Source organism: Mustela erminea, chromosome Y (genome assembly GCF_009829155.1).
Source record: "Mustela erminea isolate mMusErm1 chromosome Y, mMusErm1.Pri, whole genome shotgun sequence".
In the NCBI taxonomy this organism is placed as follows: Eukaryota; Metazoa; Chordata; class Mammalia; order Carnivora; family Mustelidae; genus Mustela; species Mustela erminea.
In genome coordinates, this window is record NC_045636.1 from 2969545 (window position 1) to 2994371 (window position 24827).

A 24827-nucleotide genomic window follows, 5' to 3' on the forward strand; every position below is an offset into this window, starting at 1 on the left:
CACAAGATTGTATACCATGACTGAGTGTGGTTATGTTCCTATCACCATGAATCCACCATGGCAGGATTCAATTTGGAGTGGCACCAATCCCTGCTTGGGCTTCCTTGCAAAAGTGTTTTGGGTCAAGAGCTACTTTACATGGAGGCTTGTTGAGTGGGTCAGGTTGAATGGAGTGGATCCACAGGAGCATAGGAAAATTCATAGGAGCATAGGTCAGGTGGAATTAGCAGGCTGAGTGAAGAGTGTTTGCATTGACTCCTATATGTCTGGGCATCTAGACTCTGAATTTGAGGGAAATGGTACATGCTAGCTCTTTTGTTCTTCGAGAAGTCTCCTAAAGATCCCTGCCCCTCCAGCACGTTATGAGATTAGTAAATACATTTCCTTCCTGTGTTCCCTAGTAGTTTTTCAAAGTGCTGTTGCTATGCTGTATATTAGGGGCGTTGTTTAAGGATAGAGACTCAGTAAAAAGAAGGGCCATCTGTACCCCAATGTTCATAGCAGCAATGGCCATGGTCACCAAACTGTGGAAAGAACCAAGATGCCCTTCAACGGATGAATGGATAAGGAAGATGTGGTCCATATACACTATGGAGTATTATGCCTGCATCAGAAAGGATGAATACCCAACTTTTGTAGCAATATGAATGGGACTGGAAGAGATTATGCTGAGTGAAATAAGTCAAGCAAAGAGGGTCAGTTATCATATGGTTTCACTTATTTGTGGAGCATAACAAATAACATGGTGGACAACGGGAGATGGAGAGAAGGGAGTTGAGGGAAATTGGAAGGGGAGGTGAATCACGAGAGACTATGGACTCTGAAAAACAATCTGAGGGTTTTGAAGGGGCGGAGGGTGGTAAGTTGGGTGAGCCAGGTGGTGGGTATTAATGAGGGCACGTATTACATGGAGCACTGGGTGTGGTGCATAAACAATGAATTTTGTTACACTGAAAAGAAATTAAAAAAAAAAACAGAACTAATGATGTACTATATGGTGACTAACACAGCATAATAATGGAAAAAAAAAATTTGATCTCATTTACAGTTGCACCCAAACCATAGGATACCTGCAAATCATCCTAACCAGAAAGGTAAGAGATCTGTACTCTGCAAAAATTTAACACTTGTGAAAAAAATTGAAAGGGACACAGAGAAATGAAAAAATACTGCATGCTCACGGATAGGAAAAATAAACATTGTTAAAATTTCCATAGTTCCCAAAGCAGTGTACAAATTTAATTCAATCTCTGTCAAAATACCACCAGCATTCTTCACAGAGCTAGAACAAATAAACCTTACATTATTTACGTTATTTTACATTATTTACAAATAATGTAAAATAAAATTTGTATGCAACCAGAAAAGACCCCAAGTGATCAAAGCAGTCTTGAAAAAGAAAAGCAAAGCTGGAGGCATCACAATCCAGACTTCAAGCTGTATTACAAAGCTGTAGTCATTAAGACAGACACATAGATCTATGGAACAGAATAGAGAGCCCAGAAATGGACCCTTAACTCTACGGCCAACTAATCTTCAACAAAGCAGGAACGGATGTACAACGGAAAAATGACAGGTTCTTCACAAATGCTGTTGGGAAAATTGGACAGCCACATGCAGAAGAATGACACTGGACCATTTTCAAAAATAAATTCAAAATGGAATAAAGACTTAAATGGAAAACATTAGATTTTGTCTTTGCTCTCTCTTCTGTTTTTAATTGCTGTTCTGTACAAGGACATCATAGAGATAAAGCATTTTTTAGTCTTTTTAAGGATGGAATTCAAAGTAAAATTGCTGACCAGAATGATAGAATGAACTCAGATAAAATCATGAAGCTGACTTCACTGGTATCTCATGATGTTATATGATATCTATATAGATATATATATCTCCATATATATATAATATGTTATATCTATCTATATATATAGATCTATATATATATCTCCATATATATAATATGTTATATATAACATATGATACATATATAGATATATAGATAGATATCATATATATAGATATCTATAGATATCCTATGATATCTAATGATATATGTGATATATATCATATAGATAATATTGATTATATGATATATATGATATATAAATAGATATATGATATATATGATATTATATATCATGATATGATGTTATATGCTATCTATATATCATATATATAATATATTTTATATATATTTAAAATATATATATTTTGAATATAATCAGTTTTATGTTTTCTATTCTATCCAGCAGAAACTAATCTTAACTAATATATCCCTCCACTGAATTGAGAACCCTATGAAGCCCAAGGCTTCCTTTCCTCAGAATTATGTGTTCAACTTTATAGTACACTCTATATGAGATTAGGTAAAATTTATTGAATTGTTGCTCTTTGCACGAGATTTTCATCAGAGAGAAGTATCTACAGCTCTTGAGATAACTTTCCACAGTTTTAGTTTCTATCATTTTCTATACTGATCTGTAAGTTGTTTTAAACTATTATTAATCAGTATTTCATAAACTTATTTCTGTGTTAGATCATATGGATCTAATTCTTTTAATTAGCATGTATATGTGGCAGGTAAGTAAAGCTACATGGTAATGCCAAATAGGTAATATTCTTTACAGGGTGTTGGAATGATATTCATTGTCTCACTCCAAAAATGAAGGTTAACCTTGAACTAAATAAAGTTTCTTTTAATTTTTAAATTATATTTAACTTGAATAAACTTGTTGTGTGTAACATTTCTAGGGCGGTGATCATAATAGAAGAAGGCAGTTATCTCATAAGTAGGTATTATGATGTCAAACATTCTATATCTTATAATTTCAGTCTCAACTCTGGCAGCTACTCAAGTAGAACGCTGTTTTGCATTCACATCCACTTGAGCCAACATGAGATCTCCACTTTGCCTCTACCAGTTTTGGGGACTGTTTTTTCACTGCTGTGGTGGTAAGTCACAGCTAATTGGGATTTTTTTTCTCTTCTTGTTTGTCTTAATACTGGGGAAAATATTTTTGATTTTCCTTAATCTTTTAAAATATCTTCTGTTTTTCTCCGTGATGTTTACCTCATTTGCTACTACTTATGCTTCTCTTTCACCTCATCTTACATTTTGCCACTTTTATTTACCTTTCTCATTATTCTCTATATTCTCTTATTTCCCATCTTCAACAAACAAAGGTAAGATGACAAATCTCATTAATCATACAGAAAGATGTTGTTTTCATGTTATATTTACTTCTTCCCCTCCCTATCTTCCCTTTTAGTACCCAATTCTCAAAAGCAGTGGTTAAGCTCATTGACCCCAACGTTTGCCCCATTGACAGCATCCAGAAACAACCCATGGCTAGTGTCTATGGCTGAAACATGCCAGGGTGTTATTCTGAGTCGGTGGTGGGTCCTCTCCACAGCCAGCTGTCTGAGTAAACTGTAAGTACAGCTAGAGTCACAATAAGAGATAATAGTTATATATACATTTTATATTTTTTCCAAAATTAATTTTATTTGCATTGGATACTGATGCATTCAAGGGACTTTGTCTTTGGAAAATAATATATTAACATGAAGTTTGGAGTTCTAAAAGTCAAATTCTATTCAATGTGTAATGTAGAGCATCATTTTACAGGCATGTAAATAGAAATTTGTTGGATTATATTGTTAACTAAGTTCAAACTTTCCATTAAAATTTCAGCTTAAATGGAAGTAAAATGAAATGGTTTTTCTCAGTATAACTTCATTATTCTGTTCTTCACTTTTCTATTCCTTTAGGAAACATTTGCACTCTGACATTTCAGGGATCACTGACCAAGAAGATTTCTTAATTGGCAAAAAAATATGCCTGCACCCCAGTTTTGATCCACAAGTTGGAATGAATCCAGTCAAAGGAGTTATAGGAGTGGTCCTTCTGCAGTACCCTATTAGAGGGGAAAAAATACCACTTTATCAGACTCACAACATCTTCTGGAAGAGCTGTTATAACTGCCAGTACAGACACTGCAGGGTATACCAATATCAGAGTAAGCCACAAGAGTCATGTTCTGTCATATCATAAAGGTAGCTCATATAATGATATAGAAAAGCAAAGCAAAATAATGTAAAAATAAAATAGGAAGTTAAAGAATCTTGTAAATAATTAAATCCATAGTATTCCACTTTATATGGAGTAAAAAAGGTAAAGTAATGATATCACAGGTTATAATATTCTGTGTTACATTATGTAAGAAGGATTTAAGAACAGCTAAAAAAAATCCAAGAAAATATGAGATAAATTTGTATGAGATAAGATGGAAGGAAAGGAAAAGTCAGAATATCTTGGTAATTTTGTATTAGAAGATTGGAAGCTATACCAACCTAGTAATAGATTATAATAATATAATAACCCATATCTCATCGTCCTTTCTATCTCTATTCCCTCAGAGCACAATAACTTTGGAACCAGTATCAAAACGCTGTCAGTTAAACTGCTGGATCTCTCATTCTGCCACCATCAACACATCCACCTAACCAAAAGTAACAATTTATGCATCTGGAGTCAGCCACAAGAAGACTGCTGGGTACTTACTGTATAAGGGCAAAGTTACCATTGGGGGGGAGACATAAAAACATATGTAAAATATAAAATGAATACAAGTTCACTTATGCAAGGTGAATACGTTCTGGCGATCTGCTGAACAACCTAGTGTATACAGTTAACAATCTTACACTGTACACTTAAACATTTAAGAGGGTTAGATAACGTGTTGGATGTTATTCCTTTAATGAAAAAGAAAGGTTTTTTTGCTTTCACATGCAACCCACTGTTAATGTTCATGTGATTATATATAATCATATATACATACATATATTATGTCAGAAAAGATTCAGAGATATATTTATGTTTAAGATCACAAATAAAACAGGAACACCTTCATCAGTAAAATTCCTTTATAAAACTTGTTTATTATAAAACTTGTTTAAATATATCCAAAGCAATGGGAAGAACAGGTTATCCTTGGATTGAGTTGGGTTGTTAGAATACAAATAGAATTCAGTTTTATAAATACACACTGAGTACTTAAAAGTTTTCAGTTAGAGATAAAATTATTATTTCTCCATCTTGAAGATGCAAAAATATTTAACAGAATTAGTGATGAGGAGTACCCACTACCACTACCAACATAAATATATATATATATATTAGAAAAGTGAATTTTATTACCTAAAATATCCAGCTTTTCATATGAGGCCATCTTTTTTTTTTTTTCCAGCATAACAGTATTCATTATTTTTGCACCACACCCCGTGCTCCATGCAATCCGTGCCCTCTATAATACCCACCACCTGGTACCCCAACCTCCCACCCCCCGTCCCTTCAAAACCCTCAGATTATCCAGCTTTTAACAACAACAAAAACAAGAGACAGGCAAAGAACAAGAAAATTTGAGTACTTCTATAAAAAACAACAATAAATAGAAACTGGCTCTGAGTAGAGCCAGATGCATTTAGCAGAAAAATATCTCAAAGCAGGCATTATTAATGTGTTCAAAGAATTAAAAGAAATATGTTGAAATGTTTAAAGAAATCATAGTAGCAATGAACAAAATATTCAGAATTTCTTTTAAAGCACAAAATTGTTTAGATCAATATTTACACTATTGATTTTGAATTGTTGGTTTCATATAATATATAAACATTGCCATTATATTATAAACATGAAAGGTTTAAAGACCAGTGTGACCTTTTTTCCTAAAGTTCTACCTAGGAGATCATATATTGCATTTTAGAAAGAGTAATATTTTGTTTGTAACAGATAAAATTTAAGAAGTCACTAATATCTACAAAGAAATTTGAAATAAAAAATAAGATAGGCAAAATTAAAAACATTGTTTGAAATTTACAAATAAGGAAATGTTAGAATCCGTGCTGGAAAAGGGATACGAAATGATATCAAATTCTTCTTAACAAACATATTGCCAAAACTTTCTCATACCCAAAAGACCAAAGAAAAAAAAAGTGTTGAAATCAATATTTGGTAAACTTGAAATTAAGGGAGACCATGTAACTGCAGCATGTTAGATTACAGATTGATAGGGTACAGAGAGAAAACAGCCCTGGTCCCAGTTCTTAGAAGATCCCAGCCTGGGCCAGGTCACCAGAATTTATGATTTAATAGGAGAGAATAGTGCAACATATTGGTAAAATATAATTTTGTTAATGTTCTTATTGAAGTCTTTATTGTGAACAGTGGAGATGACAATTATATCTACATTTGGATAGGTGAAGGGGATTTTTTAAATTTTGAGAGGAAAGTAGCTCTTTGCCATAGAGATAAGATGTGCAAATGTAAAGACCATTTAATACATAGAAAATATTTGAGTGGGAAAATTTGTAGGGGGAACATGGTTAGAAAAATATTTAAAAGGTGAGAAAAGAAAACCTTTTGGATCATATTATGAAATAATGGTGCATGGAATTGATGTTGAAGCCCTTAAAGTCACAGAAAAATTTTAATGCCAAAAAAGTGGATTTTAGAAAAATCAAGCATTTTGTGTTTTGGAAAGTGGTATGAAACACAGCCTTTAAAAAATCAAGTAAGTCAGATTTACTTAGGAATCTAACCAACCGAGTCTAGTAACCTACCTTTATACTCTTCACAGTTATTTTCTCAAAATAGTCTAGCATGAACTGCAAAAACTGTAAGAGATCATTCATTCATTAAACATTGATTGCCTAAACATGATTTGGGACTATTTAAGATTTAACATTTAAAAAAAACATAATTATCTTTATCCTTATGAAGCTTATTTCCAAGTTATGGGAATGAAATAAAAAAGTAAAACTTTAAGGGTATAAAACAAATTTGTTTAAAAAAAGATTTTATTTATTTGACACAGAGAGAGAGATCACAAGTAGGCAGAGAGGCAGGCAGAGAGAGAGGGGGAAGCAGGCTCCGTGCGGAGCAGAGAGCACAATGCAGGCTCGATCCCAGGACCGTGGGATCACAACCTGAGCCGAAGGCAGAGGCCCAACCCCACTGAGTCACCCAGCCAACCCTAAAACATACTTTTAAGAAAACAATTGGTGATAACAAAATGATGAAAATGTGCTATCCAAAGTAGGAGAAACGCAGAATGTCTTTAAAAATGTTCTATTTGAACAAAACCTTAAAGCCCTTTAGAGATCAGTCCAAGTAAATCCCATGAAGGAAGGCAATTCCAGGCAGAGGAGACTACTTTGGAAAAATTTCTGTGAAGAATGAAGCAAATATGATGGTATTAAAATGAACAAAGGAAAAATGTTGAACTGAGTAAAAATGCCTTTGGCTTTTACTCTGAATATCTGCCTGTCAGAAGGAGAATTAAGCAAGAAACAAGGCTGGGTGTGAGAGAATAGCAGCAGTGATGATGACGTGAAAATAAGAAATGACATCCTGAATCAGAGTAATGACAATGGAGGTGGTAAGAATGAACATAGTCATTACATATGATTGTATAAGTTGTGCCCTGCCTAGAAATATTCGGCAAAGAGAATAAGTGATATACAAAGGAAAATGCTAAATGTTGAATATGTAATTGCTATTTAGTGTTTTGGAGTTTTCTCTACATATCCTCTGTCATTTGTTTTTTCTCCTTTAATTTGAATTATAATTATGTGTGTGTAAATCATATTCTAGACCTTTGTGAAGTATGAACTAGGTAACATTTATTATTGTTCACTGTGTCATATGGATATATGGTAGAAAATATATAAATTATATATATTTTAAAGTATTTACAGATAATACTATGTGTATAACATAAATGTTATTTATAACATACATATGTAGCCATATATTTTATAATTTATATATATATTTACATATAATTTGTTACATATATTTTAATATACACCTACTATATATGTTTATCTGCCTGTTTGTCTCATATAACTTATGACTTATATTTTTTCCTCATTCAGGTACAGCAGGGTAGTCCTGTTCTCTGCTTTTTTGGCAAACACTGGAAACTGGTGGGCTTGGTCAGTGAATCCTCAATGGCCTGTTATGACCCTATTCTTGTCATCAAGACAGCTCCATATTTATCTTGGATGAAATGGCTTATCAAGACTTCCCAGAAGACACTGGATCCTATTTTTTCTCTACTCTGCAGTTTTACTCCAGGGTTAGAACATGGTCCACAAGACAGGCTTAGCCTGAACAGGGAAACTGCCATTTTGACCTCCCCTAGATTCTCTCTACAGTCAAGGAAGAGAACATTAGGCACTTTCCCACTGAACAGACAGCGCCGGAATCCTCCTCCCATATTTTTTCATTCAAATAATAGAGACTATTTTCCAGGCAGTAGAGAGTTACATCTTAAAACTAATCAGCTCTCCTCACCTAGCCAATTCCCAATGATACAATCTTGGACATCTCTTGGTACTAAACAGTGGGATCCTTCTGATATGTCTGAACCCTGGAATACCCCAACAGTTGATACTTCTGAAATTTTGGTTATTTCTGGAACACCAAAGACTCCAACACCTGACAAATCTATACCCTGGGAACTTCTTCAGAAAAATACAATGAACTATCAATACCAAACTATTACCAATTCAGTAAATTCTTGGGTTAATCCTTTAGCTGGTAAAATTGGGCTTCATACACTGCCATTAGTTAATTCTTCTATATCCAGTGTTTTGTTTTCAAATGGCATAGATGGATCCCAACTTCTTTCTGGGGTTAATACTGTACAGTCTCAAGTTCAATCTAGTAGGTTTCCTTTTCATGGTCAACTTCTAGCTAGACCCTGGCTGGAAATTACCCCTGACATTGCACCTTGGAAACATATTGTACCTGATAAAACAGAAACAGTGATGCAAATCCAATCTACTGAAGAGAATGTTGGAAGCCAAATACACCATGTAGTTGATAGAGTTCACACTGCTTTTAAACCAGTAACTTACAACTTGAATGGATGGGTTCCTTTAACAGCTAATAAAAATGAATTCTGGACCCATTCCACACTAAATTCATATGGATCTCTGTATCCTACAGTAACTCTTACCTTGGAACCTTGGTTCAAGTCAGTCTTGAGTTTAGGTGGATCCCAAGAACTTATAGAAAAGACCAATGAATACTGGAGTCTTCCTGAATCTAAGTCAGCTCAATTATGGACTTCCTCAGCACTTAATATTCCTTTTACCTGGATTCCACCTTCAAGCAATAATATTAAGTCTTGGGAAAAATATAAGACCAGTATTATCAAAGCATCAAGTCAAATGGATAGAATAAGTCCATTGATTGAACATGATGAGTCTATTATTGTCAAACCTCAGATTCAAACTGCAGATACAACATGGTTTTTGATACCTACTATTACAAATGTAATTAAGCCTTTTGTTCAGTCTAAAGCTGTTACAATTAGACCCTTGACTAAACCTGAAGCTGACATAGTCCAAACCTGGACCCAGCCAGAAACCCAAACAAGAAAACAACTGACTCAGCTGAAAGCAGATAAAATCAGACCATGGTTACAGACTAAAGCTGAAAAAATAAGATCCTGGATTCAGCCTAAGTTTCAAATAGTCAGAGCTAGAGCCCAGAATGAAAATGGTAAAGACAAATATTGGACCCCACCAGAAGCAGATATAATTAGATCCATGACCCACACTGAAATTAAAACAGTCAGACTTGAGAACAAGCCTAAAGGTGGTATGGCCAGATCCTGGTTATGGACTAGATCTAATCAAATGAGAACAAGTTCCCAGCCAGGCTTTCAAACACTTTACCCTTGGACTCAGCCTGAAGTTGACATGATAAGACCATGGACTCAGTCTGAAGCTGGTAGCATCCAACCATGGATGAAACCTGAAGCATCAACATTCAAAATCTGGACACAATCTAAAGTTAATACAATTACACCCTGGACAAGGCCTGAAGATGATGCAGCTAGACTTTGGTTGCAAATACAAACCAATACAGTCAGAACATGGAGCCAACCTGAATCTCAAACAACCATTTCCTGGTCTGAGCTTGAAGCTGATAGAGTCAGATCTTGGTTTCAAACTTTAATGCATACATTAAAACCTTGGATTGAGACAGAATTTCAGACAACTCACTTCTGGACCCAACCTGAAGGTGACATAGCCAGGTTTTGGACTAAATCTGAGGCTAACAATGTCAGAAATTGGTTCCAGACTCAAGTGGACACAGCCACAATGTGGACAGAGTCAGTATCCCAAGCAGCCCACCCATGGATACAGTCCAAAACAGAAATAGTCAGGCCATGGAACCAGCCTGTGGCAGACAAGTTAAGAGCCTGGATACATCATGACATTTATACTGTAAGGCCCTGGGATAAGCTTGAAGGTGATAAAATTAGATTCTGGACACAGTCTGAATCTGACACAAATCCTTGGATTCAGCCAGATATAGGTATAATCAATTCTGGGACACAAAATGAAGGGGATACATCGACACCATGGGCATGGGTGCAGGCTGAGACTCCAGAAGTTAATCCTTGGGTACGGACTGAAACTGAAACAGTTATAGTCTCAACCCAAGGAGAAGCTCCAGCAATTAATCATAGGACAGAGGTTTTACCTGATACTACATGGGCAAAGACTGAATTTCCAGGACAAAAGCTCTTGACGTATCCTTTGTCTCATACAGCTACACAGTTGACTCAGCCTGAACTGCCAGTGGCCAGTCTCTGGACACAACCTATAGATGATACAGTTACTCAGTGGAACCATGATGAACCTTCAGAAACAAATTCCTCAACAAAGACTATAGTTGATACAGCCATGAGGACACAGGCTGAATCTCCAGCAGTGAATCCCGGGATACAGTCTGAAAATGATACAGTCACATCATGGACCCCGGATGAATCCCTAGTCATAAATCCTTGGACAAACTCTATAGGTGATACAGTCACAAAGTGGGTCCAGAGTGAACCTTCAGAAGTACTTCCTTGGATAAAAATTGCAGCTGATACACCATGGATGCAGGTGGAGTCCCCAGCACTAAACCCCTGGATGCAGTCTGAAAGTGATATAGTCACACCATGGATACAGGTTGAATCCCCAGCACTAAACCCCTGGATGCAGTCTGAAAGTGGTATAGTCAAGCCATGGATACAGGTTGAGTCCCCAGCAGTAAATCCCTGGGTACTGTCTGAAACTAACACTGTCCTACTATGGACTCAGGCTGAATCTCCAGCAGTCAATCCCTGGATATATTCTATAGCTGGGACAGGCACTCAGTGGACCCAAACTGAATCTTTAGCAGTAAATTCTTGGACACAGCCTGTAGCTGATACAGTCACAGTGTGGACTCAGGATGAGCCTCCATTATTACATTCCTGGAAAAAGTCTAAAACCCATACACTTACAACATGGACTCTGACAGAATCTTTAGCAGGAAATTTCTGGAGACCATATGAAACTGATAGTACCACATTGTGGACCAACAAGGGAAATCTAGAAATAAATCCTTGGGCACAATCTGAAACTGATGCAGTCACAGCGTGGACCCAGGCAGAAACTCCTGGAATAAATTCGTGGCCACAACCTATAGCTGAAATAATTTCATCATGGACTCTGGCTGATTCTCCAGCAGTAAATCTCTGGGCAGAGACTGTGTCTGATAGTGTTATACTGTCGACCCAGGTTGAATCTCCAGTAGTAAATCCATGGTCACAATCTATAGCTGATGTGGACACACTGCGGACCCTGACTGATTCCATAGCATTAAATCCCTGGACAGAGCCTGTAACCGATACTGTTATACAGTGGACCCAGAGTGAACGTCCAGCAGTAATTCAGTGGACAAAAAGTGTATCCAGTACAGTCACATCATTTACTGGGGATGAATTTCCTGCATTAGAGACCTGGATAGACCCTTTGGCTGATATCACATTGTGGACCCAGACTAAAACTCTAGTAGTAAATCACTGGACAGAGACTGTAGCTTCCACTCTCACATCATGGACCCAGACAAAATCACTGACAGTAAATTCACTGACAGGGGTTGTAGCTGCCACAGTAATACCATGGAATCAGGCTGAATCTGCAGGAGTAAATCCCTGGATGGATGCTGTAGCTTTCACAGTATCACTGTTGACTCATGATCAGTCTCCATCAGTGAAAACCTGGACAGAGGCTGTAGCTTTCACAATCACACCACTAACTTATGCTGAATCTCTGGCAATAAAGTCTATGACAAAGGGAGTATCTGATGCAATCATACTGTGGAATCAAGCTGAATCACCTCTAGTATATCCTTGGACACAGTCTGAAACTGATGCAATCATACAGTGGACTCAGGGTGAATCTTTAAAAATAAATCCTTGGACAGAACCTGGCACGATCACACCATGGACTCGTGGTAAGTCCCTAGCAGTAAATCCTTGGACAGATGCTGCAGGTGACACAGTAACACCAATTAACCTAGTTGAATATCCTTCAGTACATCCCTGGACAACATTTGAAATGGATAATGTCACATTCTGGACCCAGGCAAATTCTGAAATCATAAATCTCTTGACACAGACCATAGGGGTTGATATAGTCACACTGTGGACCCAAGCTGAATCTCCTGCAGTGAATCCCTGGACACAGTCTGAAACTAACATAGTCACACCATGGACCCAGGCTGAATTTGCTACAGTAAATCTCTGGACCCAAGCCAAAACTAATCTAGTCACACTGCAGACCCATGGTAGATACCCAGCATTAAATCCCTGGGCAGATCCAGAAACTAACACATTTAGATCATGGTCTCAGGTTGAGTCTTCAAGAGTAAATCCATGGACACAGTCTGAAACTGACACAGTCACATCATGGACCCAGCCTGAATCTGCTACTATAAATCTCTGGACACAACCTGAAAATGTTATAGTCACACTGTGGATCCAGGCTGAATCTCTCGCAATAAATCCCTGGACACAGCCTGAAAATAACTTAGTCACACCATGGACCCAGAATGAATCGCCAGAAGAAAACACCTGGACACAGGCTTTTTCTGAAACATTCTTACCATGGACTATGGGATTTTTTCCAACCATAAAGCCCTGGATAGATACTGTATCTGTTAAAGTCATACCAGGAACCAAATATCAATTTTCAGAAGTAAAACTTTGGACACTGGAGTTGTCCAGAACTTTGGACACTGAGGTAGGTACAGTCAAAATGTGGATTCAGTCGGAATCTCCACCCTTAATTCCCTGGACAGAAGCTATAGCTTCCATACTCCCATTGTGGACTCAGACTGAACATCTAGCTGTAAATCAAAACCCTAGAGCTGATAGAGTCACAAAATGGACACAGACTAAATCTCCATCAGTAAATACTTGGACTCAGGTTCAGTTTCCAGCCATAAATCCATGGTCACAGTCTGAATCACCAGAAGTAAATATCTTGACAGAGTACAAATCTCCAGCCCTAAACCCATCAGTTGAGGGGAGTATAGGTACATTGTGGACTCAGACTGAATCTCCATTAGTAAATCCTTGGATAGAGCCTGTGGCGTCCATAGTCATTCCATGGACACAAGCTGAATATCCAGCAGTAAGTTCATTTACACAGACTGTAGCTGATACAATTATACTGTGGGCTCAAGCTGAATCTCTAGAATTAAATCCCTGGACAAAATCTATAGCAGATACAGTCACAGTGTGGGTCCTGGATGAATCTTCAAGAACAAAACCTTGGACACAGATGTTAGCTTCATCAGACAAAATTTGGACCCAAGCCAAAATAGTAAATCCATGGTCTACTTTTGGAATATTTCCACAGTTCACCCAAATTCAATCTGTACTGGTTAAAACTGGAACACAATTTGAGAGTGACACAGTCATAGCATTAACTCAGGGTCAGGCTCTTGCTCTGAATCCCTGGACAGAGATTGTGACTTCCAGAGACATTCTATGGACACAAGCTGTACATCCAGCAGTAAATCCCTGGACAGAGTCTAGTGCATCCAGATTCATTCCATGGACGCAGGCTGTGCCTCCAGCAGTAAATCCTTGGACTGTCACTTCTACCCAAGCTGAAACTCCAGAAGTAAATCCCTGGACAGAGGTTGTCACTTTTAGAGTCACTCCATGGACCCAAGCTATACCTATAGCAATAAATATCTGGACAGAAGCTTTCACTTCTAGAATCATTCCATGGACGCAAGCTGTACCTCCAGCAGTAAATCCCTGGAGAGAAGCTATCACTTCCAGAGTCACTCCATGGAACGAAATTGTACCTCCATCAATCAATCCCTGGACAGAGGCCATCACTTCCAGAATCACTTCATGGACCCAAGTTGTACCTCCAGCAGTAAAACCCTGGACAGAGGCCATCACTTCCAGAATCACTCCATGGACCCAAGTTGTACCTCCAGCAGTAAATCCCTGGACAGAAGCCATCACTTCCAGTGTCACTCCATGGACCCAAACTGTACCTCCAGCAGTCAATCCCTGGACAGAGGCCATCACTTCCAGAGTCACTCCATGGACCCAAGTTGTACCTCCAGCAGTAAATCTCTGGACAGAGGCCATCACTTCCAGAATCACTTCATGGACCCAAGCTGTACATCCAGCAAAAAATACCTGGACAGAGGCTGGGGCATCCAGATTCATTCCATGGACCCAAGCTGTATCCCGAGCATTAAATCCCTGGATAGAGGCTATCACTTCCAGAGTTACATCATGGACCCAAGCTGTAACTCCAGCAGTAAATCCCTGGACAGAGGCTGGTACATCTAGAGTCACATCATGGAACCAAGGTATGTTTCCAGTAATAAATCCGTGGACAGTGACGCTTGTTTCTACAGTCACACCATGGACCCAGGTTTCCTATCCACTAAATCCTTTGACAGAGACTAAAGCTTCTACAGTGAGAATATGGGCTCAGAATGAATATTCATTAATAAAAACCTGGACACATTCTGCTATTTCCACAGTTACATCCTGGACTCAGGCTGAATATCAAGCAGTAAATTCTTATACACCAAGTATAGCTGATATGGTCATATTTTGGACAAGGCTTATATCTGAGTCTAAGAAATCCTGGATTCTGCCTGAAGCTAGTATATTCAGTATTTCATTGCATCCTCAAAATGATACTACTCAATCCTTGATTCAAAGTGAAAATCAAACATCTTTTCTATCAACACATCCTGGAATTAATAATATCAATATATGGACTTTACTTGAATTTGAAACACAGGTATCATGGATAGTGCCTTTGTCTCAAGAAGCCAGACTCTCACCCCTATCTGAAACTGATATTAGCATATATTGGTTTAAAACTGAAACAGAGAGAGTAAGAACCTGGGACCACTCAGAATTTCAAACAGTGAGTACTTTGAAACAGTTTGAAATTGGTGGATTTGAGCCCTTGGCCAAACATGAAACTCCTGCAGTCATATCATGGGTTCCAACTAAAATTGGTGTATTCCCGCTCTGGAATAAGTCTGAAAGAGACAAAATAAGAACCTGGACCCTTTCTGGAGATGATGTCTTGCCACCATGGAGTCAGGTTGAAGCTAGTATATTCAGCCTCTGGATCCAGTCTAAAAGTAATACAATCACACCCTGGACCCAGGCTGAGACTCAGTCAGTCAGTATCTGGACTGAAGGAAATTCAGGCACATTTTGGCATCTGAGTCAAAATAATGTAGTTAAGCCCTGGTCCCACCTTGAATCTGAAATGACATCTTCCAGGATTCAAAATGGTATAAATAGTTCTTGGACTCAGTATGAAACTAGTACCATCAGATCTTGGACCAAGCTTGAAATTAGTACAGTGCAACCTTGGAATCAATTGGAAACTGTTACAATTAGATCATGGACCCAGTCTGAAAATGTAGAAATATACCCCCTTACCCAGAAAGAAGCTGGTACAGTAATAAGACATTGGTTCCAGACTCAAATGGATTCAATAAAACCTTGGAACCAGGCTGAAACTAATACAATTAGATCATGGACTCAGACTGGAACTGAAACAATCCAAATTTGGACCCAGACAGAAAGGCAAATAGTAAAACCTCCAACTTTATCTGAGATTGATACAATTACATCTTGGTTACAGACTCAGAGTGATACAAATAGACCCTGGATTAAATCTGACTCCTTGTCTGCCAACCCCTGGAGTCAGGCTGAAGTTGGTACAAATCACCCCTGGACTCAGCAGAGAGGTACTGTGAATCAACCCTGGACCTACTCTGAAATCCAGAAAGTCAGACCTTGGATGAAGCTAGAAGCTGATGCACTTAAATCTTGGTTCTACATGCAAATGAATAAAATCAGACCATGGACCAATTCTGAATCTCAGATCTTCAGCTCCAGGTTGCAGCCTGAAGTTGGTATGGTTCACCCTTGGATCCATCCTGAAACTCAAGCAGTCAGATCCTGGGCCCAACCTGAAACTGGTATTAATGCATCCTTTGCTATTCATAAACATGACAAAATCAGAACATGGATCCAAATGCATTATAAAGTTTATAGAATTATATCATTTGCTCCTTCTGAGGTTGAAGCAGATGGAGCAACTCTCTCCCTTTTATAAATTAATTTATTTATTTTCAGAAAAACAGTATTCATTATTTTTTCACCACACCCAATGCTCCATGCAATCCGTGCCCTCTATAATACCCACCACCTGGTACCCCAACCTCCCACCCCCCGCCACTTCAAACCCCTCAGATTGTTTTTCAGAGTCCATAGTTGGAGCAACTCTCTTAACTAGCCATTTTGGTTCCTAGTCTAAACATGTACCTTTTTTACCAATAGAAGTAATTCCTTCCCCACATCAATATTTAATAGCTTTGTCAACTGAGATAGGTACAACAGAAAGGCAGTATCAAATCAATTTTCTCCATTTGAGTGAGCTCACAAACATTCCCTTTCTTCCCTTTTCAAGTATTTGGCTTCCTGAAAGCCTTCATTACATGCAGTTTGTTAATAAATTACAAATTATCAAAACAAATGGAAGCCCTCATATAACATCTACTTCTCTTAGCCCCCTCTCTCCAACATTTTCCTTTCTTCTTCCTTGTTCTCTCCTACCACCATGTGCATTGTCCCGTTCCTGTTTGGTCATTTCTTCTTGCACATTCCCTTTATTCTGTATTTTCCCTCCTTGCTTCATTCTTTCTCAAGCAGCCTTTTCTCAAACTGTTCTCCTGCCCTTAGCCTCCTCTCCTGATAGCTCTATCAAGGAATTGTCTTCCTTAAAATTTATGAAAGACCATTCTTTCTCATACTTTTTCATATCTTCTTGCTGCTCCAGCCACACTTTTAACAAAAGAACCTTCTCTGATGACTGGATCTCAATCTGGAACCAAGTCAAAACAGCCTGAAGAAGATCCTCTCAAGTATTCGGAATTCAATGTTTCTTTGGCTGAATGTCGCCTAAGTGTGGTCTGGAAAGAGAGTACCCAGGCTTTCTGGCTCTTCAAGACAGCTGTTATTTCTCATGAAGCCACAGGCAAGTTAAGGGCATCTATTTGAGTTATAATCCTTGGGACCAAGATCTTTGTTGGAGCCTAAGACAAGAATTTCTGTATAGGTCAGGTTAGGTCTTGGACCTGGACCAGGACTTGGACAGGTCAAAATTCAAAGCAGTTTTTTGATCAGAGAATGGGGAATGGATAATAAAATCTTAACAGATGTCCACATACTGAGAGAAGACTAATTTTTGCTAGAATCAATTTAAGTTTTATAAATATAGATCCTTTCAGAGCATAATATTGACATACTTTTAGTGCTTAGAATGGTTTATTCTGTTTGAGAAATGAAAAGACATATGTTATTTTCAGAGAGTGTATACAGGCCATTTCTGTTCTCACCCCCAACTCTATAGGATTAAAAATATATATTTTTTCAAGCATTTTCCTAAAGTTGAAAATTTACAAACACTTTTATAAAGTCAAAATATAGGAAATCAAACTGTTCAGATAAAGGAGGTGTTAATACTAACTTCAAACTATTAAAAACATGGATTCCTTCTGCAGAATGTGGGTTACGACCTGGCCTTGTTCCCCACTGCCCCAACTGCTGGGAAGCTGAATTGGGTGAATTTCCTTGGATGGTTTCTGTGCAACTCTCTTTCTCCCATTTCTGTGCTGGCTCTATACTGAATGAACAGTGGATCCTTACCTCAGCTAGATGTGCAAATTTCATGTAAGTCTAAGTATGTCATTTCAAGATTCTTTAAAGAAGGTACATATTCTTTGTTTGCTACAGAAATCAAATTTAGTATATCTTTTTTCTGTAATCTCATCTGATACATTTTCTTAACTATAGAGAAAGCATCTCCTCTTGTATCTTGTCATATCCTTAAGTATCCTTAAATTAGTGCTTTCCCTATTTTTCACAGATAATTTCAGGATCCAAATCAATAGGTCTATAAAACTATACCCTATTTTTGTATAATTTTACCTGTAATAAAATGATGGAATGTTTAAATGGTAAGGCTCACAGTTTTCCATTTTCTGACTTCAACCTGTTATCTCTTAAAAATATGAATCTGTAGAATTATAACTATTTGAAAAATGCTCTTTTATAATTTATTTTTTATTTATTTTCAGCATAACAATATTCATTATTTTTGCAACACACCCAGTGCTCCATGCAATCCATGCCCTCTCTAATACCCACCAACTGGTTCCCCCAACCTCCAGCCCCCCACCACTTCAAACGCCTCCGATTGTTTTTCAGAGTCCATAGTCTCTCATGGTTCACCTTACCTTCCAATATTCCCCAACTCCCTTCTCCTCTCTAACTCCCCATGTCCTCCATGCTATTTGTTATGCTCCACAAATAAGTGAAACCATATGATAATTGACTCTCTCTGCTTGACTGATTTCACTCAGCATAATCTCTTCCAGTCCTGTCCATGTTGCTACAAAACTTGGGGATTTATCCTTTCTGATGGAGGCATTAATACTCCATAGTGTATATGGACCACATCTTCCTCTTTTGAGTATAGTTTTATTTCTTTGTTTAACATAGTGAAGTTAACCCATTAAAAAAAGCAAAGAAAACAAAGGTCCCCATAAAGGAAATAACTGTCCATAGTTATTTATATATTGTTAAGTGAGATATTTCAACTCCTAACTTTAAAAATGTATTTCACTATTAAAAAATAAATATTAGGATGCTTAATAATTTAATTTTTGACAAAGAAATGGTGTGCATTGTAACATTTAATTCCTCATCCCTGAAGGTGTCTAAATGAAGTAATGAAGGGAATAGGAGTAGTACATTAATGCTCACCTACACTTTATCTGATTCATGTTAACTCCAGAGTTCTTTTTCACATCAAAATATGTAATAATAAAATGATTGGTAAATTTCCCTCCCAGAAAAAACTCAGAAGCACTGGCCCTGGTCCAAGTGGGACTTATTGATCTTCAGGAGCCGGCTCAAGCTCAAACTGTAGGCATTCATCGTGCCATGCCCTACCTAGGTCCCAAGGGACCTTTGGGTCCTGGGCTAATCTTCCTGAAACAGCCACTACATTTCCAACCACTGGTGCTTCCTATTTGCCTAGAGGAGAACCTGGAGCAAGAGAAAAATATACAGCTGTATGACTGCTGGCTACCCAGTTGGTCCCTCATGAGAGGTAAGTAATGCTTAATATTTACAGGGATGGCATAGTATGATATATTTGGAAAGAAAATCGTATACTCTCATGTAATAGAATATTTATCATTATCTTTTACTTCAGACATATTTGTCCCTCACCTAGGATAAATCTAAAATCCTTTCTATTGTATGTTTTCTACTAGGAAGTCCTGGAATTCTGCAAAAAAGACACCTAAGCATTCTGCAAGTCAGCACATGTGCCCAGTTTTGGCCCAAGCTGAATGAATTCACTTTCTGTGTGGAAGCCAAGAAAGCTATGGGCGAGGCTGGCTGTAAGGTAATAGAGTTGAGGGGTGTGGAAAGCAGTTTTTCTTCAATACCAGAAGTTACTTCCTAGCCTCCTTTAGTATGTACATGGACATTTTCTCCTTGTTTCTTGCAGGGTGACTTAGGGGCACCTCTGGTGTGCCATCTACAACAAAAGGACACATGGGTGCAGGTGGGAATTTTGAGTCACTTCGATGAACATTGCACAAAGCCCTATGTCTTCAGCCAAGTGAGCCCATTCCTTTTTTGGCTTCAAGGAGTTACACGACCCAGCCATGCACCATGGTCACAGCAAGGGACCATGACTACCTCTGCTTCCATCTCCTTTTCAGTCTCTACTTCAATGAATGCCTCGGCTTTTACTGCCACTCCTGCTTCTATTCAGCCTCAGTTCATCTCTCTGCCGCAGCCTCAGAGTAAGGCCCAAGAAAATGGTAGTGAGGGAGGCATTAAAAAAATAAGGAAAGAAAAAAAAATAAGGAAAGAAAGAAAAGAAAAGGATAGGGAATTAGATAAGGAGGGGGAGAGTTTTTTTTCGCAGAGAAATGCATGAGTTTTTAATACAACCAATTAATAGGAATCATTAACCTCATAACTTTCAAAGGTATTTCATACTTGGTGTATTATTTAAAGTTCATAATATTTCTTTCTTATATAGATTACATGATTTTAGTAATTTTCTTACTGTGATACTCATGATATTATCAGAATAGAAAGAGGAAACAAGGTGAGTATAGACCCTCAAACTTTTTATTCTTCTAGCATAAACTTCTTTACTATTTTAGAGTCTTATAAATGTAATATCAGAATTTCAAGTTAATATATAATTTCTTGGTAGTAATATGTAATAATTTCTCTACTATCATATATTGAAATATCTTACATTGTGAACCATCTTTCTTTTACTATTATGAAATTTCTCATATTATTATCACTGACAACCTCACTTTTCTTTCCTTACGAATTTATTTCTAACATGGTAATATTTCTTCATATTATATTTTCACCTAATTAAACTTATTTATCATTTTCTTACTGTCATATCCATTGTAAAGGATGCTTGATTTTATTTTTATTTCTTTTCAGTGTAACAGTATTCATTTTTTTTGCACCACACCCAGTGCTCCATGTAATTCATGTCCTCTCTAATATCCACCACCTTGTTCCCCCAACCTCCCACCCCTCACCCCTTCAAAACCCTCAGATTGTTTGTTTCAGAGTCCATAGTCTCTCATGGTTCACCTCTCCTTCCAATTTACCCCAACTCTCTTCTCCTCTCCATCTCACCATGTCCTCCATGCTATTTGTTATGCTCCACAAATCAGTGAAACCATATGATAATTGACTCTCTCGATCCATTCATCTGTTGATGGACATCTAGGTTCTTTCCATAGTTTGGCTATTGTGGACATTGCTGCTATAAACACTCTCTCTGCTTAACTTATTTCGCTCAGCATAATCTCTTCCAGTCCGTCCATGTTGCTACAAAAGTTGGGTATTCATCCTTTCTGATGGAGGCATAATACTCCATAGTGTATATGGACCACATCATCCTTATCCATTCGTCCGTTGAAGGGCATCTTGGTTCTTTTCACAGTTTGGCGACTGTGGCCATTGCTGCTATAAATATTGGCCATTGCTGCTGTACAGGTGGCCCTTCTTTTCACTACATCTGTATCTTTGGGGTAAATACCCAGGAGTGCAATTGCAGGGTCACAGGGAAGTTCTATTTTTAATTTCTTGAGGAATCTCTACACTGTTCTCCAAAGAGGCTGCACCAACCTGCATTCCCACCAACAGTGTAAGAGGGTTCCCCTTTCTCCACATCCTCTCCAACACATGTTGTTTCCTGTCTTGCTAATTTTGGCCATTCTAATTGCTGTAAGGTGGTATCTCAATGTGGTTTTAATTTGAATCTCCCTGATGGCTAGTGATGATGAACATTTTTTCATGTGTCTGATAGCCATTTGTAGGTCTTCATTGGAGAAGTGTCTGTTAATATCTTCTGCCCATTTTTTTTAAAGATTTTATTTATGCATTTGGCAGATAGAGATCACAAGCAGGCAGAGAGGCAGGCAGAGAGAGAGGAGGAAGCAGGCTCCCCGCTGAGCAAAGAGCCCGATGTGGGGCTCGATCCCAGGACCCTGGGATCATGACTTGAGCTGAAGGCAGAGGTTTTAACCCACTGAGCCACCCAGGCGCCCCTCTTCTGCCTGTTTTTTGATATGATTATCTGTTTTGTGTGTGTTGAGTTTGAGGAGTTCTTTATAGATCCTGGATATCAACCTTTTGTCTGCAGTGACAGTGAAGGATACTTTAAAACACAAGTGAGATCATTCAACTTCTTTGCTCAGATATTTCAAAGTCTTTATCACTTTGATGATTTAGATACTGTAATTCCCTCAGTAGTCTAGTTTCTACCTTCAGCTACTCTCTACCCTTATTCCTTTTATACATATCTCTTCCATATTTTAATTTTTATATGTATGAGCTATTTCTTCAACTCAAAACTTTTATGACAAACTCCAAACATAACTTTGCAACTTCCGAACCTGAAAATCATACTTAAAGTAACAATTGCACATCACTCTAAGGTTTTATTTTCTATAATTTTTTATTTAAAATCCAGTTAACATACAGAGTATTAAATTATCTTCAATTAATTTACGATATAGTGATTCTATACTTCCATACAACACCATGGTGCTCAGTTCAGCAGCACATATACCTTACGCCATGGGCTCATCACAACAAGTGTACTCTTTCATCCCCATCACTATTTCACCCATTCCCCTCAATTACCCTCTGGCAATCCTTAGTTTGCTCTCAAGAGTTAACAGTTTCTTTCTTGTTTTGCTTCTCTTGTTCTTTTCCCCTTTGTTCATTTTTGTTTGTTTGTTTCTTAAATTTCAAATGCAAGTGAAATTATATAATATTTGAGTTTCTCTGAATGACTTATTTTGCTTATGACAATACCCTATATCTCCATACATGTTGTTGCAAATGGCAACATTTCAGTCCTTTCTGATGTCTGAGTAATATTCCACAGTGTATGTATGTGTGTGTGTGTGTGTGTGTGTGTGTGTGTGTGTGTTGTATGCGTATACACTGCATCTTCTTTATCCGTTCATCTGCTGATGGGGATCTTGGCTCTTTCCACATCTTGGCTATTATGGACATTGCTATTTTGAACATCAGGGTGCAGATATAGTACTGAATCAGTACTTTTTATTCTTAGGGTAAATACCTGGTAGCACAATTGCTCAGTCATAGGGCAGTTTACTTTTAATGTTTTGAGGAGTCTCTAGAACGTTTTCCAAGTTTGCTGTGCCAATTTGCATTCCTACCAACAGTGCAAGAGAAGAGGTCTCCTCTTTCTCTGCATCTTTGCTAACATTTGTTGTTTCTTATATATTTTATCTTCGTTATTCTGACAGGTGTAAGGTAATATCTTATGGTGGTTTTGATCTGTATTTCTCTGATGATGAATGATATATTGAACATTTTTTCATGTGTCTGGTAGCCATTTGGATGTCTATACATGTTTATTCATGCCTTCTGACCATTTCTTAACTGGGTTATTTGTTTTTTAGGTGTTGACTTTAACAAGTTATATTTATATTTTAGATATTAACCCTTTATCAGATATATTGTTTCCAAATATTTTCTCCTGTTCTGTAGGCTGCCTTTTATTTTTGTTGATTGTTTCCTTTGCTGTACAATTTTTTTTTACCTAGATGAAGTCCCAGTAGTTCAATTTTTCTTTCGATTCCTTTGCCTCAGGAGATGTGTCTAATAAGAAATTTCTGTGGCCGATATCAAGACAAGTTACCATCTGTGTTCTTTTCTAGAATTTTAATAGTTCAGTTCTCATATTTAATCCACTTTGAGTTTTTCTTTGTGTGTGGTGTAAGAAAATGGTCCAGTTTCATTTTTCTGGATGTGTCTGTCCAGTTCACCCAGCACCATTTGTTGACAAGAGTTTCTTTCCCATTGGATATTCTTTCCTGCTTTGTCAAAGATTAATTGAGACAAAATTGTAGGTTTATTTCTGGGTTTTCTATTCTGTTTCATTGATCTATTCTTATGTATTATGTATCTGTATACATTGTACCAGTACAATACTATTTTGATCATTAGAGCTTTGTAATGTAACTTGAAGGCTAGAATTGGGCTGCTTCCAGTTTAGTTTTTCTTTTTCAACATCACTTTGACAATTAAAATTCTTCTAACTGGACATAATAATAAAACATATGTATGTAAAAATAATTTTAAAAAATAAAACTCTTCTTTGGTTCTATATAAATTTTTAGAGTGTTCTAGCTCTAATAAAATTTTATAGAATTTTTTATAGTATTTTATAGTTTTTATAGGATTGCATTAAATTTATAGATTGCTATGGGTTGCAGATAATTTCACAATAATTTGTCTTCCAGTGCATTACCATGGAATGTTTGTCATTTTTTCCCTGTGCTCTACAAATTCTTTCATCCATACTTTACAATTCAGAGTAAGGTCTTGCATCCCTCTGGTTAGATTTATTCCTAGATAATTATTGTTTTTGGTGAAACTACAAATAGTTAATTTCTCTTTTTTGCTGCTCATTATTAGTCATAAAAATGTAACATATTTCTGTATTTTGATTTTGTATCATCTGACTTTGTTTTATCAGTTCTACCTGAATTTTTTTGGAGGGTGAGTTTTCTATACAGAGTGTCATGTCATCTGCAGATAGTGAAAGTTTAATTCTTTTTTGGTGATTTGGATGCCTTTTATTTCTCATTCTCTGAGGCTAGGATTTCTAATACTGTGTTTAATAACAGTGGTGAGAGTGGATAGATAACCTTGTTTTTTTCCCTAACCTTAGCAAGAGAGCTGTTTTTCACCATTGCAGATGATGTCAACTGTGAGATTTTCATATACAGCCTTTATTATGTTGAAGTATGTTCCTTC

At 37.3% G+C, this 24827-nt stretch overlaps 1 protein-coding gene across 2 annotated transcripts in view; it reads left to right on the forward strand.

Moving 5' to 3' along the window:
• The first annotated feature begins 1066 nt into the window (after nucleotides 1–1066).
• LOC116583898 overlaps nucleotides 1067–24827 on the forward strand; it is a 39409-nt gene continuing 15648 nt past the window's right edge. The window contains exons 1-11 of one of the 2 annotated variants that reach the window (XM_032331896.1): nucleotides 1067–1094; nucleotides 2836–2955; nucleotides 3273–3435; nucleotides 3775–4022; nucleotides 4423–4559; nucleotides 7942–16387; nucleotides 17248–17445; nucleotides 17972–18140; nucleotides 19325–19584; nucleotides 19751–19884; nucleotides 19990–20290. In XM_032331896.1, coding sequence (XP_032187787.1) covers nucleotides 2898–2955; nucleotides 3273–3435; nucleotides 3775–4022; nucleotides 4423–4559; nucleotides 7942–16387; nucleotides 17248–17445; nucleotides 17972–18140; nucleotides 19325–19584; nucleotides 19751–19884; nucleotides 19990–20290 — 10114 coding nt within the window. In that variant the 5' untranslated portion in view covers nucleotides 1067–1094; nucleotides 2836–2897. The remainder of the gene's footprint in view (nucleotides 1095–2835; nucleotides 2956–3272; nucleotides 3436–3774; nucleotides 4023–4422; nucleotides 4560–7941; nucleotides 16388–17247; nucleotides 17446–17971; nucleotides 18141–19324; nucleotides 19585–19750; nucleotides 19885–19989; nucleotides 20291–24827) is intronic. The other variant, XM_032331897.1, reaches the window with a different exon arrangement.